The 18,647-nt window shown below is 41.6% G+C and overlaps 2 protein-coding genes across 5 annotated transcripts in view; one reads left to right on the forward strand and one right to left on the reverse strand.

The window, feature by feature from the left end:
* Positions 1-18,647, forward strand: part of LOC109424773 (NADPH--cytochrome P450 reductase) — a 109,617-nt gene that overhangs the window by 51,678 nt on the left and 39,292 nt on the right. The gene's annotated exons all lie outside the window — the stretch shown is intronic.
* LOC115258411 (uncharacterized) lies at positions 1,996-18,646 on the reverse strand. Its single transcript, XM_062844226.1, has 4 exons — positions 17,664-18,646; positions 17,099-17,278; positions 6,667-7,149; positions 1,996-6,280 (listed from the first exon to the last, which is right to left on the reverse strand). Exons 1-4 carry the CDS (start codon positions 18,000-18,002, stop codon positions 5,666-5,668), a joined length of 1,617 nt encoding a protein of 538 aa, XP_062700210.1. The 5' UTR covers positions 18,003-18,646; the 3' UTR covers positions 1,996-5,665.

Raw genomic sequence — 18,647 nt, forward strand, 5'->3', positions numbered from 1 at the left:
TGAGAATCCTCTCAGGATTCTGATGAGAATCCTCTCAGGATTCTGCTGAGAATCCTCTCAGGATTCTGATGAGAATCCTCTCAGGATTCTGAGGATAATCCTCTCAGGATTCTGATGAGAATCCTCTCAGGATTCTGATGAGAATCCTCTCAGGATTCTGATGAGAATCCTCTCAGGATTCTGATGAGAATCCTCTCAGGATTCTGATGAGAATCCTCTCAGGATTCTGATGAGAATCCTCTCAGGATTCTGATGAGAATCCTCTCCGGATTCTGATGAGAATCCTCTCCGGATTCTGACGAGAATCCTATCCGGATTCTGATGAGAATCCTCTCCGGATTCTGATGAGAATCCTCTCCGGATTCTGATGAGAATCCTCTCCGGATTCTGATGAGAATCCTCTTCGGATTCTGATGAGAATCCTCTCAGGATTCTGATGAGAATCCTCTCAGGATTCTGATGAGAATCCTCTCAGGATTCTGATGAGATTCCTCTGAGGATTCTGATGAGAATCCTCTCAGGATTCTGATAAGAATCCTCTCAGGATTCTGATGAGAATCCTCTCAGGATTCTGATGAGAATCCTCTCAGGATTCTGATGAGACTCCTCTCAGGATTCTAAGGAGAATCTTCTCAGGATGTGATGAGACTTCTCTCAGAATTCTCGTCAGAATCCTGAGAGGATTCTCGTCAGAATCCTGAGAGGATTCTCGTCTGAATCCTGAGAGGATTCTCATCAAAATCCTGAGAGGATTCACATCCCAATCCTGAGAGAATTCTTATCCGAATCCTGAGAGGATTCTCATCAGAATCCTGAGAGGATTCTCATCCGAATCCTGAAAGGATTCTCATCAGAATCCTGAGAGGATTCTCATCCGAATCCTGAGAGGATTCTCATCCGAATCCGGAGAGGATTCTCATCAGAATACGGAGAGGATTCTCATCAGAATCTGAATCCTGAGAGGATTCTCATCCGAATTCTGAGAGGATTCTCATCCGAATCCTGAGAGGATTCTCCTCAGAATCCTGAGAGGATTCTCATCAGAATCCTGAGAGGATTCTCCTCAGAATCCTGAGAGGATTCTCCTCAGAATCCTGAGAGGATTCTCCTCAGAATCCTGAGAGGATTCTCGTCAGAATCCTGAGAGGATTCTCGTCAGAATCCTGAGAGGATTCTCGTCAGAATCCTGAGAGGATTCTCGTCAGAATCTTGAGAGGATTTTTGTCAGAATCCTGAGAGGATTCTCCTCAGAATCCTGAGAGGATTTTCCTCAGAATCCTGAGAGGATTCTCGTCAGAATCCTGAGAGGATTCTCGTCAGAATCCTGAGAGGATTCTCGTCAGAATCCTGAGAGGATTCTCGTCAGAATCCTGAGAGGATTCTCGTCAGAATCCTGAGAGGATTCTCGTCAGAATCCTGAGAGGATTCTCGTCAGAATCCTGAGAGGATTCTCGTCAGAATCCTGAGAGGATTCTCGTCAGAGTCCTGAGAGAATTCTGGTAATCCTTAGGGTATTTTCGTCAATGGGTTTCGTTAAATATATTTTCGTCAGAATCCTGAGAGGATTCTCGTCAGAATCCTTAAGAGATTCTCGTCTGAATGCTGAGAGGATTCTGGTCAAAATCCTGAGAGGATTCTGGTCAGAATCCTGCGAGGATTCTTAAAACAGAGAGAATTCTTAACAGAATCGTGAGAAGATTTTTAACAGAATACTGAAAAGATTCTTAACAGAATCCTGAGTAGATTCTTAACAATTCTGAGAGGATTCTAATTAGAATCTTGAGAGGATTCTCGTCAAAACCCTGAGAGGATTCTCATCAAAATCCCGAGAAGATTCTCATCAGAGGATTTTCATTAGAATCCTCTCAAGATTCTGATTTATTTTACGGTTGGCTGTCAAGAAGAAATTTTAAAACCATGCTGATCGCACGTCAGCTTTTGTTAATGGAATTACTCGCAGGAACAATTAGTGATGCATTGCATAATTTTCCTACGTTCTAGAATCGCGATAGACCTGCTATCGATCATAAATAGATCTAGTCCCGACACCTTTCACCGTCTACATCGTCTACACTCACGCACTAGAATAACGGCACGTACGCCAGAACAGAAACTCTCGTGTCTACGTTTATCGATCAACTCGCATCTGAATCTGAATAACAATGAGCTTCCTCCATTCTGGATGGATCGATCATTTTCATGAACATTATCTACAGCCCTATGAGCCTATGCATCATGACGTTGTCGACTGTCGAGTCGACATACAAATGACTTTTACTGTGCGCGGTATTTACAAACATTGCTTTGTTTAATTTGGTCATGTTTACAATCATATCCACCAGGATAAAGATGCAAGATTTCACAACAGTATTAGCTTTGAATTTGCTGTGACAATCCGTCCTCCGTTTTATTTATTCCGTGATCATCCGTTTCCAGCGTTCCCGTGTTTCGTTTAAAAATCATAAATGCCTCGAAAGTGTGTTGTACCCGGCTGTGTGTCGTCCAGAAAATCTCCGGACATACGTTTTTTCAGATTCCCTACAGTAAAAAAATCTTCGCCGATGCTTTCCAGGCGAAGATTCCTGAAATGGATTGGCATATTGGGATTCAGATCCCATTATGATTCCACAAACAAATTTGTTTGTAGTTTGCATTTTGTAACTGGTAAGTTGAAGGAATGCTAAATGATATATTTTTATATGAATTTCGATTTACTTTTTTTTAGGAAAATCTGCAAAGGATACAGATACATCTGATATCGATTGGGCCCCCACATTGAATGTGCCCAACCCGGATAAATCTAATATTGATCTTGAAGCCCAATTGAACCAACATGGAAGCGGAAGTCTTGAAAATACATGTTACAATAATGGTGAGTATTCAATATTTATTTTAATTAATTTTAAAGATTTGTTTAGCATGAATCGAAATCCTTCGCAATCGTTGTGCAATTCAAACCCTGATTATTTCGGCCAACAACTAGTACTGAGTTATACTCATGGATATTTATTCTTTTAAAGGTTCTGACAGCAGTGTTTTCAAGTTCAGCAGCTCCATAGAAAACTCCGGTGGACATGACGCTTCTACTTTGGACAGCTTCGACAATTTTGTTACACGATTTCTGGGAAATGAGTCAGCGACAGGTGTGAACCTGCAAAGTACGCTGATGGAGTGTCCAGATTCTTCGCAGACGACCTCTTTTGAAAAAGATAGTGTAGTTCCAGATACAGTTCCCGACACGTCCTCATGTAAGTAAAAACTTTATAACAGGCCACCAAACCATTACAAGTTCATAGAATACATATGATTTCGAAAAAAAATACAATAATCAAGAAAATCAAGAAGGGCGTTACTCTCCCTCTCCCTTTCTCATTTTTTAAGTCTTAATATTTAATAATGTTCATAAAAATACGTCCATTACTTTAAGGCCTCCTTCCTGTAAAGCATATTTCATACATTGTATACATTACCCTAGACCTCCCAAATCTTTGCTAATCATGTCTAATCTGTTACCTTTGCTAAATCCCGCCCAATCATCACAACAAAAAATGGGCATTTTCAATCCCCCTCCCCCACACTTTTTGTATTAGACCTCTGAAATTTTTGTATGAGTCGTCACACTATGCTATCCCCCCTCCCTCTCACAGCATGACGTAATTTATGGGTGTTCCCCAATTCAAAATGAGCATTAACATTTAATCATTAAAAATCTAATGAAAAAGCGTTTTTTTTAATAGGATGATAAAATTCTTACCTAGATATAAAAAAATAAAGCAAAGGTTTGGTGGCTTACTTGATGTTAAGGTTTAGTTATGATTGATTCAAGAACAAAGTAATTCTAGTATCTAATACTTTTAGTAGGTGATCTCAGTCGTAATCAACATCGCGAAGAAATCTCGGAGGAAATAATGACCATTGAGAACCATGAAACCAACTGCTGCTTTTCTGGTGCTGATTGTTCGATGGTGCAAAAGTACCGAAAAGAGATCGAAGAGTTGCAAAGGCGTGTTTCTTTGCTTGAAGTGCAAGTGGAACGAGGATTGAGTTGGATTTCCAACGATAAGCGAGCGAGGTTATACACCGGAATCGAGAGTTTTAAAACTTTAGAACGAATTTTTAATTATGTGGAAGGCTCCTTATTCAAACCGTTGTGTCACTTAACTAAAGATCAGGTGTTCGTAATGACATTACGTAAATTGCGTCGTGGTACACCTTTCGTCGACCTGGCAGACGAATATTCTGCATGTGTCAATACCGTGTCCAAGTACTTCCACAGAACCATTTATGTTATGTATTCCTGCCTCAAATACGCTTTAGAACCTCCTTCCAAAGAAGCCTGCATTCGACACCTGCCACAGTTTTTCCGGGAAACTCTTGGAGACAAAAGAGTATTCATAATTGACTGCTTCGAAGTTTCATGTGAAACTCCCACGGACCCTAAGGCAGCAAACGCACACCACAGCTTTTACAAGATGCGACACACAGTGAAATTTCTTATAGCTATGTCGCCACACGGTGCGGTTTCGTTCATCTCGAATGCTTTTGTCGGAAGGTGTTCGGATAGATTTATCGGTCAAAATTCAGGATTTCTTGATTTGTTGCAGCCAGGTGATGTTGTCCTTGCCGATAAAGGCTTTGACTTTGCGGATCTTATTGCTCTTCGTGGTGCTAGATTAAACATACCAACATTTTTAAGGAAGAACCAACAAATGAATCCTCTTGATTTAGAAAGGGACAAACAAGTAACTTCTTTAAGAGTACATGTGGAACGAATAATTGGAGTATTAAAGAATAAATATGAGTATTTACGAGGTATGATAGAAGCAACAGCTCTTCAAAGGTTCGAAAATAATAACAACGCAGTAGATATAATTGTTAAACTTTGTTGTATACTAGTTAACCTGAACTGTTCAATAACATAAGGCTGATGTTTGTGTAAATCATTAGAAAAGTTGAAATAAATCATCAGTATTCAAAATCTCCGGTCTTACTTAACATTAATAAAAAAAACCTAGAAATTCTCTAAAATATTCGACAACTCTGGCAACGAATTGCTGAAAATCCCTAGCGAAACTTCAAGATTTGCCCTCGGAATTACCGGCAATGATTTCTAAGAAATTATTCCTTATGAAAAATTAGTAGGTAAGTCGTTTAAAATGAATGAGTGATTAAAAAGTGAAGAGTAAGGGATGGGACGAGCGAACGAATGAATCCGAAAACTACAGTCGTTTTCAGGTTGAAAAAAAAAACCATCATTAATATATTCTTCTTCTTTTTGGCGTGACGTCATCACTGGGACAAAGCCTGCTACTCAGCTTAGCGTTCTTTGAGCACTTCCACAGTTTTTAATTAAGAGCTTCCTCTGCCAATGACCATTATGCATGTGTATATCGTGTGGCAGAACGAAGATACTCTATGCCCAAGGACGCCAAGGAAATTTCCATTACGAAAAGTTGCTGGAACCCATCACCCTCAGCATGGTCATGCTGAACACCACCCATGCCCAGCTGTAGCTATAGGGGCCCTATTTTCATTGATGTATATCATCATTGTTTTAGTTCATTTTTTTATTTAATTTAAAGACAACACGCAGGCAATTTTAAAATTTTATAGCAATTTTTAATTTATCACATAGGAATAAAATCAGTACACCAATATTCCCATCTTAATTAGTATTATAAGTAAAATAATGACCAAGCAATTCAGGAATCACTATATTTTGGAAGTACAATTTACTCCTTGCAAACCAATTGGTCCAAGAAACTTCATCTTTCGCAACATATATAACCAGCTTTTCTTGTCGACTCCAAACCATAAATATTCCATAATTCGATTGAGTCATGAAAATCTGGGCTTGGACTTGGTAATAATACTTGTGAGTTTTAACCATGGTGAATCTATCACCATCAAATTCAATGAAAGAGTCTTTCGATTTCGAAAGCTCGTATAGACTGAGTTGCAGATTCAAGGGGCTATTTTCACTGAGCCGATATGGACATTTAATTTCAACGGGAGCAGAACCGCAGCATGAACATTGCATCATACAATCCGGAGATGCAGCCATGAAAGGGTATTTCGGATCAATGACAATACCGCTGTCCACGAGTTTCACGTCCTGGTGTGTTTGCTTGAGGATATGCTCTAGATCTCGTATTGCAACAGCTTCGTTCTGCTTACCATAGGTAACGGCAGGTGTGTTAATTGCTTTTTCTTTGTATGGGTGGCAAATACGCTTCAACAGAGATCTCTTCGGCGGAGGGAATCGATTTGAAGAATATACCTAAAACGAAAAAAGTTCATTGAATTAATTATTAATAAATTCATAATTTAATTTTTTTTCTCAACACCGCATTTTTGAATCGTTTGCTTTAATGACAGAAAAAAAATCTAGTCTTTTTTATTTTTTATTATAACCAGAAATGTCGCAACAAGCCCTAGCTATGGAACACATTTTATGATAATTGGAGAGCTTTCGGACCATTTTGTACAATAAAAAAATCTTCATCGATTTAAGGCAAAATGGCCAGTCTAAGGACAATATGAAAATACGATTATAATAGGATTCGGTAAGGAATGAAACCACCTAATTTATTAAGTTTTGAGAGAAAAATCTTTTTTTTTGAAATTGCGGTTATTATATGTATTTTTTATAAGAATTTTACTAACCACTTCTCTTAAAACCGAGGCTGTTATCCTTCCAGTACGTGCCCAGTGCCACAAGTTAGATTTGTGCTGCTTCCTTGTCAAATTTTCAACCAAGGAAGTCTCATTTGAGGTTAACTCCAAGGGAATCGTTTTTCCAATTGAAATCAGCTCGTCCAAGGATCTTCCTACTAAGTTAGGATTAAAGTTGTTTTGGAGAAGAATTGATTTATTCAAAAAAATCTCATCCGGATAATTATTTTCGCAGCACTGGGTGCATGTGAAATTAACACCGTCACAGTGCGATCCAAAAACTGCTGCATTGTTTCCATCCTGCTTTATCATCTCCAGAAGGTTCAAAAAATCGGTATGGCTTTTGTTGATGTTCGTGTCGTAATACCGCTTAATTTTTTTGCCATAGCCAACATCTTTGACCATTTTATATAAATCATCTTTAACACGTTTTCTAGGTTGTTTCCAGTAGGCGGGAACGTCGGTAACAGTTATCTGAAAAAAAATGGTAATACCAGATTAAATAACTTTAGAAGTTTGCATGGATTTTTTTTTTAAGATCAAACAAAATAATCCGAAAGATCTCAGATTTTTTCATAGCTTAAAAATTTCTAAGATTGTTACAGGTGTTCCACCTGGAATTCCTCCTAGCAGCCCTGTTCTGTTCTCCAGGAATACCTCCAGGAGTTCCTCGGAAATTCCTCCAGGAGTTGATCGAGAAATCCTCCAGTAGTTCCCCGAAAATTCCCAAAGGAGTTTCTCGGAAATTTACTCGAGAATATCTCCAGAAACTTTTAGAAAATTCTTCCAAGAATTTCTCCGGAAGTTCTTCGAGAATTCCTCCAGGAATACCTCAGAAATTCCTCCAGGAATTCCCGAAAATTCCCCCAGGATTTTCTTGAAAATTTCCTCAGGAGTTCCTCAGGAATTGCTGAAGGAGTTTCTCAAAAGCTTCTTTAGGACTTCGTCAAGAATTTCTCCTAGAAAATCCTCGGGAATTTCTTCAGAAGTTCCTAGGAAATTCCCCCAAAAGTTGCTCGAGATATCCTCCAGGAGTTTCTCAGGAATTTCACTAGGATCTAGATGTTCCCCATAAATACCAAAACAGTTCCTCGGAAATTATTCCAGGAGTTCCACGGGGATTCCTCCAGGAGTTCTTCGAGATTTTTTTTCCGGGAGAGCCTTGGAAGTTCCTCAAGAAGGTCATCGGGAATTCCTGCAGGAGATCCCCGGAAATTCCTCGAGGAGTTCCCTGAGATTTGCTGCAGCGTTTCTAGGATTTTTTAATGGAATTTCTTCAAGAGATAATCGGGAATTTCTCCTGGACTTCCTTAAAAATTCTTCCAGAAGTTCCTAGGAAAATCCTCAAGGAGTTCTTCAAAAATTTTCCAGGAGTTCCTCCGGAATTCCTTCAGGAATTCTTCCGGAAATGCTGCAGGGGTTCCCCGGAAATTTCCCCAGGAGTTACCCGGCAAATGTTGGAGGAGTTTATCGGATTTTGTTTCATGAGTTCCTCAGGCATTTCTCCATGAGATCCTCGTAAATTTCTCCTGGAATTCCTCGGTAACTCATTCAGAAGTTTCTCGGGAATGCCTCCAGGTGTTCCTCGAGAGGAAGTACTCCGAGTTTTTTTTTTCAGGAGCTCCTCGGGAAGTCCTCCAGGAGTTCTTCGAGTTTTTTTCAGGAGTTCCTCTGGGATTCCTGCAGAAGTTTCTCGGTCATTCCTCCAGGAGTTCTTCGAATTTTTTTCCAGGAATTCCTCGGGAATTCCTTTACAGGTTTTTCTGACATTCCTCCAGGAGTTCTTCGAGATTTTTTCCAGAAGTTCCTCGGGAACTCCGTCAGAAGATTCTCGGAAGTTCCTCCAGGAGTTCCCCAGTATTTTATGCAGGAGCTTCTCTGATTTTTTGTCAGGAGTTCCTCAGGAATTTCCTCAAGATTTTCTCGAGAATTTATCCACGACTTTTTCGAAAAATCTCGAAGAACTCTAGGAGGAATTCCCGAAGAACTCCTTGATGAATTTCCGAGGAAGTCGTGGATAAATTTCGGAGGTTATCTTGAAGTAATTCCTGAGGAACTCCTGAAAAAAACTCCGAGAAACTCCTGTAGTAATTCCAGGGAACTTCTGGAAAAAAATCGAAGAACTCCGGGATATATTCTCGAGAAACTCATTGAGGAAGTCCTGGAAAAATTACAGAGGATCGCTTGAGCAAATTTCTGAGGAACTCCTGAAGAAATTTCCCAGAAACTCCTGAGTTCCTGAAGAACTCCTGGAGGAATCTCCGGAGAACTCTTGATGGAATTCACGGGGAACTCCTAGATGATTTCTCAGGGAACTACTGGATGAATTCCCAAGGAACTCCTAGATGCATTCTTGGATGAATTTCCGAGGAACTTCTGAAGACATTCCCGAGGAACTCCTGGAAAAATCTCGAAGAACTTCAGGATGAAATTCCTGGAGAAATTTCCGAGGATCTCTTGGAGAAATGCCCGAGAAACTCCTGGAAAAAACAGAGAAACTCCTCCAGCAATTCTCGAGGAACTCCTGGAGAAATTCCTGAGGAACTTCTAGAAGAATTCCCAAAGAACTCTTAGAGGCATTTCCGACGAACTCCCGAAAAAATCTCTAAGAACTCCAGGAGGACTTCCCGAAGAACTTACGAGAAATGGAACTCATGAAAAAAAATCCGAGAAGCTCCTCCAGCAAAATCTCGAAGAACTCCTTGAGGAATACCCGAGGAATCTTCGAGAAATTTCCTGGGATCTCCTATGGGAGTTCCTTGAGAATTCGTGAAGGAATTCCTGGTAGAATTTCTTAAGAGCTTCTGGAAGAATTCCCGAGGATCTCCTGGAAAAAATCTTGCAAAACTCCCGGAGGAATTTACGAAAAAATCCTGGTGAAATTTCCAAGGATCTCTTGGAGAAATTCCCGAGGAACTCCCGAAAAAAATCTCGAAGAACTCCTAGAGAATTCTTGAAAGAATTTCCGAGAAACTTCTGAAGAAATTCCCGAGGAACTCCTGAAAAAAATCTCGAATAACTCCTTGAGGACTTCCCGAGCAACTCTTGGAGGCATTCCTGAGGAACTCCTGAAAAAAATCTCGGAGAACTTTCTCCCGAGGAACACCTAAATGCATGCCCTAGAAATTTCTGAAGGACTTCCCGAGGAACTCCCGAAAAAAAATCTCGAAGAACTCCTATAGAATTCTTGGAGGAATTTCCGAGAAACTTCTGAAGAAATTCCCGAGGAACACCTGAAAAAAATCGAAGAACTCCTAGAGAAATTCCCGAGGATCTCCTGGACAAAATCTCGAAGAACTCCTTGAGGAATACCCGAGAAACACCTGGAAGAATTTTCAGGGAACTACTGGAGAAATTCCCGAGGAACTCCTGAAAAAAATCTCGGAGAACTTTCTCCCGAGGAACACCTAGAGGCATGCCCTAGAAATTTCTGAAGGAATTCCCGAGGAACTCCCGAAAAAAATCTCGAAGAACTCCTATAGAATTCTAGGAGGAATTTCCGAGAAACTTCTGAAGAAATTCCCGAGGAACTCCTGAAAAAAAATCGAAGAACTCCTAGAGAAATTCCCGAGGAACTCCTGGACAAAATTTCGAAGAACTCCTTGAGGAATACCCGAGGAATCCTCGACAAATTTCCGGGGATCTCCTATGGGAGTTCCTTGAGAATTCGTGAAGGAATTCCTGGTAGAATTTCATAAGAGCTTCTGGAAGAATTCCCGAGGATCTCCTGGAAAAAATCTTGCAGAACTCCTGGAGGAATTCACGAAAAAATCCTAGTGAAATTTCCAAGGATCTCTTGGAGAAATTCCCGAGGAACTCCCGAAAAAAATCTCGAAGAACTCCTAGAGAATTCTTGAAAGAATTTCCGAGAAACTTCTGAAGAAATTCCCGAGGAACTCCTGAAAAAAATCTCGAATAACTCCTTGAGGACTTCCCGAGCAACTCTTGGAGGCATTCCTGAGGAACTCCTGAAAAAAATCTCGGAGAACTTTCTCCCGAGGAACACCTAAATGCATGCCCTAGAAATTTCTGAAGGACTTCCCGAGGAACTCCCGAAAAAAAATCTCGAAGAACTCCTATAGAATTCTTGGAGGAATTTCCGAGAAACTTCTGAAGAAATTCCCGAGGAACACCTGAAAAAAATCGAAGAACTCCTAGAGAAATTCCCGAGGATCTCCTGGACAAAATCTCGAAGAACTCCTTGAGGAATACCCGAGAAACACCTGGAAGAATTTTCAGGGAACTACTGGAGAAATTCCCGAGGAACTCCTGAAAAAAATCTCGGAGAACTTTCTCCCGAGGAACACCTAGAGGCATGCCCTAGAAATTTCTGAAGGAATTCCCGAGGAACTCCCGAAAAAAATCTCGAAGAACTCCTATAGAATTCTAGGAGGAATTTCCGAGAAACTTCTGAAGAAATTCCCGAGGAACTCCTGAAAAAAAATCGAAGAACTCCTAGAGAAATTCCCGAGGAACTCCGGGACAAAATTTCGAAGAACTCCTTGAGGAATACCCGAGGAATCCTCGACAAATTTCCGGGGATCTCCTATGGGAGTTCCTTGAGAATTCGTGAAGGAATTCCTGGTAGAATTTCATAAGAGCTTCTGGAAGAATTCCCGAGGATCTCCTGGAAAAAATCTTGCAGAACTCCTGGAGGAATTCACGAAAAAATCCTAGTGAAATTTCCAAGGATCTCTTGGAGAAATTCCCGAGGAACTCCCGAAAAAAATCTCGAAGAACTCCTAGAGAATTCTTGAAAGAATTTCCGAGAAACTTCTGAAGAAATTCCCGAGGAACTCCTGAAAAAAATCTCGAATAACTCCTTGAGGACTTCCCGAGGAACTCTTGGAGGCATTCCTGAGGAACTCCTGAAAAAAAAAAATCTCGGAGAACTCTCTCCCGAGGAACACCTAGATGCATGCCCTAGAAATTTCTGAAGGAATTCCCGAGGAACTTCCGAAAAAAATCTCGAAGAACTCCTATAGAATTCTTGGAGGAATTTCCGAGAAACTTCTGAAGAAATTCCCGAGGAACTCCTGAAAAAAAATCGAAGAACTCCTAGAGAAAATCCCGAGGATCTCCTGGACAAAATCTCGAAGAACTTCTTGAGGAATACTTGAGGAATTTTCAGGGAACTACTGGAGAAATTCCCGAGGAACTCCTCGAGAAATTTCCGGGGATCTCCTATGGGAGTTCCTTGAGAATTCGTGAAGGAATTCCTGGTAGAATTTCTTAAGAGCTTCTGGAAGAATTCCCGAGGATCTCCTGGAAAAAATCTTGCAGAACTCCTGGAGGAATTCACGAAAAAATCCTGGTGAAATTTCCAAGGATCTCTTGGAGAAATTCCCGAGGAACTCCCGAAAAAAATCTCGAAGAACTCCTAGAGAATTCTTGAAAAAATTTCCGAGAAACTTCTGAAGAAATTCCCGAGGAACTCCTGAAAAAAATCTCGAATAGCTCCTTGAGGACTTCCCGAGGAACTCTTGGAGGCATTCCTGAGGAACTCCTGAAAAAAAAATCTCGGAGAACTTTCTCCCGAGGAACACCTAGATGCATGCCCTAGAAATTTCTGAAGGAATTCCCGAGGAACTCCCGAAAAAAATCTCGAAGAACTCCTATAGAATTCTTGGAGGAATTTCCGAGAAACTTCTGAAGAAATTCCCGAGGAACATCTGAAAAAAAATCGAAGAACTCCTAGAGAAATTCCCGAGGATCTCCTGGACAAAATCTCGAAGAAATCCCTGAGGAATACCCGAGAAACACCTGGAAGAATTTTCAGGGAAGTACTGGAGAAAATCCCGAGGAACTCCTCGAGAAATTTCCGGGGATCTCCTATGGGAGTTCCTTGAGAATTCATGAAGGAATTCCTGGTACAATTTCTTAAGAGCTTCTGGAAGAATTCCCGAGGATCTCCTGGAAAACATCTTGCAGAACTCCTGGAGGAATTCACGAAAAAATCCTGGTGAAATTTCCAAGGATCTCTTGGAGAAATTCCCGAGGAACTCCCGAAAAAAATCTCGAAGAACTCCTAGAGAATTCTTGAAAGAATTTCCGAGAAACTTCTGAAGAAATTCCCGAGGAACTCCTGAAAAAAATCTCGAATAACTCCTTGAGGACTTCCCGAGGAACTCTTGGAGGCATTCCTGAGGAACTCCTGAAAAAAAAATCTCGGAGAACTCTCTCCCGAGGAACACCTAGATGCATGCCCTAGAAATTTCTGAAGGAATTCCCGAGGAACTTCCGAAAAAAATCTCGAAGAACTCCTATAGAATTCTTGGAGGAATTTCCGAGAAACTTCTGAAGAAATTCCCGAGGAACTCCTGAAAAAAAATCGAAGAACACCTAGAGAAAATCCCGAGGATCTCCTGGACAAAATCTCGAAGAACTTCTTGAGGAATACTTGAGGAATTTTCATGGAACTACTGGAGAAATTCCCGAGGAACTCCTCGAGAAATTTCCGGGGATCTCCTATGGGAGTTCCTTGAGAATTCGTGAAGGAATTCCTGGTAGAATTTCTTAAGAGCTTCTGGAAGAATTCCCGAGGATCTCCTGGAAAAAATCTTGCAGAACTCCTGGAGGAATTCACGAAAAAATCCTGGTGAAATTTCCAAGGATCTCTTGGAGAAATTCCCGAGGAACTCCCGAAAAAAATCTCGAAGAACTCCTAGAGAATTCTTGAAAAAATTTCCGAGAAACTTCTGAAGAAATTCCCGAGGAACTCCTGAAAAAAATCTCGAATAGCTCCTTGAGGACTTCCCGAGGAACTCTTGGAGGCATTCCTGAGGAACTCCTGAAAAAAAAATCTCGGAGAACTTTCTCCCGAGGAACACCTAGATGCATGCCCTAGAAATTTCTGAAGGAATTCCCGAGGAACTCCCGAAAAAAATCTCGAAGAACTCCTATAGAATTCTTGGAGGAATTTCCGAGAAACTTCTGAAGAAATTCCCGAGGAACATCTGAAAAAAAATCGAAGAACTCCTAGAGAAATTCCCGAGGATCTCCTGGACAAAATCTCGAAGAAATCCCTGAGGAATACCCGAGAAACACCTGGAAGAATTTTCAGGGAAGTACTGGAGAAAATCCCGAGGAACTCCTCGAGAAATTTCCGGGGATCTCCTATGGGAGTTCCTTGAGAATTCATGAAGGAATTCCTGGTACAATTTCTTAAGAGCTTCTGGAAGAATTCCCGAGGATCTCCTGGAAAACATCTTGCAGAACTCCTGGAGGAATTCACGAAAAAATCCTGGTGAAATTTCCAAGGATCTCTTGGAGAAATTCCCGAGGAACTCCCGAAAAAAATCTCGAAGAACTCCTAGAGAATTCTTGAAAAAATTTCCGAGAAACTTCTGAAGAAATTCCCGAGGAACTCCTGAAAAAAATCTCGAATAGCTCCTTGAGGACTTCCCGAGGAACTCTTGGAGGCATTCCTGAGGAACTCCTGAAAAAAAAAATCTCGGAGAACTTTCTCCCGAGGAACACCTAGATGCATGCCCTAGAAATTTCTGAAGGAATTCCCGAGGAACTCCCGAAAAAAATCTCGAAGAACTCCTATAGAATTCTTGGAGGAATTTCCGAGAAACTTCTGAAGAAATTCCCGAGGAACACCTGAAAAAAAAAATCGAAGAACTCCTAGAGAAATTCCCGAGGATCTCCTGGACAAAATTTCGAAGAACTCCTTGAGGAATACTTGAGGAATTTTCAGGGAACTACTGGAGAAATTCCCGAGGAACTCCTCGAGAAATTTCCGGGGATCTCCTATGGGAGTTCCTTGAGAATTCGTGAAGGAATTCCTGGTAGAATTTCTTAAGAGCTTCTGGAAGAATTCCCGAGGATCTCCTGGAAAAAATCTTGCAGAACTCCTGGAGGAATTCACGAAAAAAATCCTGGTGAAATTTCCAAGGATCTCTTGGAGAAATTCCCGAGGAACTCCCGAAAAAAATCTCGAATAACTTCTTGAGGACTTCCCGAGGAACTCTTGGAGGCATTCCTGAGGAACTCCTGAAAAAAATCTCGGAGAACTTCCTCCCGAGGAACACATAGAGGCATTCCCGAGATCTTTTTTGTAGGAATTCCCGAAGAACTCCCGAAAACAATCTAGAAGAACTCCTGGAGGAATTTCCGGGCAGGAGCAGAAGTTCTCAGTGAATTCTTGGAGGAATTTCCATGAAACTTCTGAAGAAATTCCCGAGGAACTCCTGAAAAAAAATCGATGAACTCCTGGATAAATTCCTGATGAGCTACTGCAGGCATTCCCGAGGAACCCCTGGGCAAAATATCGAAGAACTCCTTGAGGAATACCCGAGGAACACCTGGAAGAATTTTCGAGGAAGTCCAGGAGAAATTCCCGATTATCTCTTGGAGAAATTCTTTACAAATTTCCTAGAAACCCTGAAGCAATTCCCGGGGAACTTCTCGAGGAATTTCCGGGGATCTCCTATAGGAGTTCCTTGAAAATTCGTGAAGGAATTCCTGGTAGAATTTCTGAGGAGCTTCTGGAAGAATTCCCGAGGATCTCCTGGAAAAAATCTTGCAGAACTCCTGGAGGAATTCACGAGAAAATCCTGGTGAAATTTCCAAGGATTTCTTGGAGAAATTCCTGAGTACCTCCTGAAAAAAAATCTGAGAGACTCCTGCAGCATTTAAAAGGGAGCTATTTGAAAAATTCCCGAGAAATTCCTGAGGAACTCCTGAAAAATTTCCGAGGATCACTTGAAGAAGTAAATACAGGGAAACTCCTGGAGGAATTTCCGGAGAACTCTTGGAGGAATTTTCAGGGAACTACTGGAGAAATTCCCGAGGAACTCCTAGATGAATTCCTGGAGGAATTTCCGAGAAACTTTGTAGGAATTCCCGAGGAACTCCTAGACTCGCTCTTAAAGGCATTCCCGTGAAACTCCTGGAAAAAATCTCGAAGGATTCCTGGAGGAATTCTCGAAAAACTCGTGGATTTTTTTCCGGGGAACTCCCGGAGGAATTTCCGGAAACTCCTACAGGGGTTCCTGGAGAATTCCTGATGGAATTTTTGTGAAGCTTTTAGAGGAATTCCGGAAGAACTCTTGGAGGAACTTCTGAAGAAATTTTCGAGGAAGTCCTGAAGAAATTTCCGAGGATCGCTTGAAGAAATTCTTGAGGACCTCTTGAAGAAATTTCCTAGAAACTCTTGCAGCGATTCACGGGAAACTGCTGGAGGAATTCTCGGGGAACTACAAAAGGAATTACCGGTGGACTCCTGTTGAAATTTTCGGAGAATTCCTGGATGCACTCCCAATGATCTCTTGGAGAAATTCCTGAAGAAATCCTGAAGAAATTTCCGAGAGACTCATGTAGCAATTTCCGGGGAGCTCCTGGAGGAATTTCCGAAAAATACCTGGAGGAATTTTCGGGGAACTCTTGGAGGAATTCTCAGGGAACTTCTGGAGGATTTCCCGAGGAACTCCTGGAAAAAATATCAAAGAACTCCTGGGGGAATTCCCTAAGAACTCTGGGACGAATTTCCGTAGAACTCCTGGAGGAATTTCCGAGACACTCCCTGAAGAAATTTGCAAGGATCTCTTGGAGAAATATCCGGAAAACTCCGGAAGGAATTCTCGAAAAACTCGTGGAGCAATTTCCGGGGAACTCCCGGAGGAATTTCCGGGAACTCCTACAGGGGTTCCTGGAAAATTCCTGATGGATTTTCTATGAAGCTTCTAGAGCAATTCCGGAAGAACTTTTGGAGGAACTCCTAAAGAAATTTTCGAGGAAGTCCTGAAGAAATTTCCGAGGATCGCTTGAAGAAATTCTTGAGGACCTCTTGAAGAAATTTCCTTGAAACTCTTGCAGCGATTCACGGGAAACTGCTGGAGGAATTCTCGGGGAACTACAAGAGGAATTTCCTGTGGACTCCTGGAAAAATTTTCGGAGAACTCCTGGATGCACTCCCGATGATCTCTTGGAGAAATTCCTGAGGAAATCCTGAAGAAATTTCCAAGAGACTCCTGTAGCAATTTCCGGAGAGCTCCTGGAGGAATTTCCAAAAAATGCCTGGAGGAATTTTCGGGGAACTCTTGGAGGAATTCCCAGGGAACTCCTGGAGGATTTTCCGAGGAACTTCTGGAGGATTTCCCAAGGAACTCCTGGAAAAAATATCAAAGAACTCCTGGAGGAATTCCCTAAGAACTCTAGGACGAATTTCCGAGACACTCCCTGAAGAAATTTACAAAGATCTCTTGGAGAAATTAGAACTCCTGTAGGATTTCCCGAAGAACTCCGATAAGAATTCCTGAAGCAATTCCCAAGGAACTCATGAAGGAATTCCTAGAGGAATTTTCAAGAAGCTCCTGGGGGAATTTCCGAGGAACTCCTGAAGGAATTCCGAACTATGATTGTTCGAAGCAAGTGATATTGGCTATATTTTTTTTTTTTCATAGGACACAAAACATACCTTTCCATCGGTGGTCAATTGGTGTAGATTTGCCAAGGCATACAATATGGCACTCACATGTGAACATGTTTCACTGATGCCAGCAGCACAATCGCAGTGAGCTGAAATGATCATTCCTTCTTTCTGGACAATGACCCAGGGATTCAACGGCTTCTCGTTGAGCCGCATTAAATGAGCAACCTAAAAAATATGAAATATGAAATGGGGGTATCACTGAAAATGATATGTAGTGTGGTATGTGATAGATTTGGGACACTTCACTCAAGTGCGATCCTAAAGCAACTCTTTGCTGAAAGTGTTTGTGTTGGGTAATTTCCTGGACCTTACGATAATTATTGTCGTCGCGGTTGAAACCCGAAGTTTTCCCACACCCGACAATCGAATTTTCTCAAAATCCATACATGAAACCAAACGTCGGACGTAGGGCGCTGGACAGCGGACCTGGCCCTCTATCCAGCGCATTGTGCCCGACGTACGTCCGACACACGGTTTAGGAGAAAAATCGATTTTCGCGTGTCAAAAATTCCGATTTTCAACCACGAACAATATTTAATTCATAACTTACCTTTCCCACCACGATGTAGAAGTTTTCCATCAAACGTCCTTTCATTGATTGTACGAACCCTGCTTCAAACTTTCTGTACGCGTCCAGACTTCGGAGGTTTTTGACCGATTCTCCAGTATAAGGCGACTTGAAGTTGATCAGGTAGTCGACGACGTGACCGGTAGTCACCGTTGTTGGCATGTCAGAGGACAGTTGTAACGTGTAAGGGTCATTAAACTTGATGATTTTAATTTTTTCAATGTACCTCTTCCGTACATTTGGATTATTTTGCGGTAACTTTCTGGCGTACTCCGAGAGGCGGGTTCCAACGGAACATAAATTATCTGCTGCTATCATCATCAAACAGGTACGAACAGGTGTCTTGGATGCACGGGAATCCGAATAAATTTCCACGAAATCACGAAAACTTGCACTTTTCCGAAAACAGCGAGTGTTATGATCGATTTGACTACAAACACGATAAGCACGACAAAATTAAACAAAGCAATGTTTGTAAATACCGCGCACAGTAAAAGTCATTTGTATGTCGACTCGACAGTCGACAACGTCATGATGCATAGGCTCATAGCGAAGTAGCACGCACTTCCTACCGATACTCGTTCTCACTCGCTCATTTGCTGCATTATCTCCATTTCTTCATTCCAATCGATAGCCGGTCGGTCTGTGCCTAATCTACTTCACTCGCGCCGCACTGCCGCGCCGTCCGAAACGAGGAGGAGGGTCAATACTTATATCAGCTGTCTTTCTGGACTGACTGACTGACTGACATAGAATGCAATCGAAAACCGGTTCAGCTGACCGAGTCTCGCATACTTACACAGCTGAATGCACGCGTGCTGAACTAGAAATCCGGTTATCGGTCTCATTTTTTCTTTTTTTTGAACAACCCCTCGCCTCCATCATAGTACCTGGCACCTATCTAACTAAGTGCAGTTCAGCGACCTGAATTCTAACTTGGCTCGTCTTCGACTTCTCATTTTTCCA

Source organism: Aedes albopictus, chromosome 1 (genome assembly GCF_035046485.1).
Source record: "Aedes albopictus strain Foshan chromosome 1, AalbF5, whole genome shotgun sequence".
NCBI lineage: Eukaryota > Metazoa > Arthropoda > Insecta > Diptera > Culicidae > Aedes > Aedes albopictus.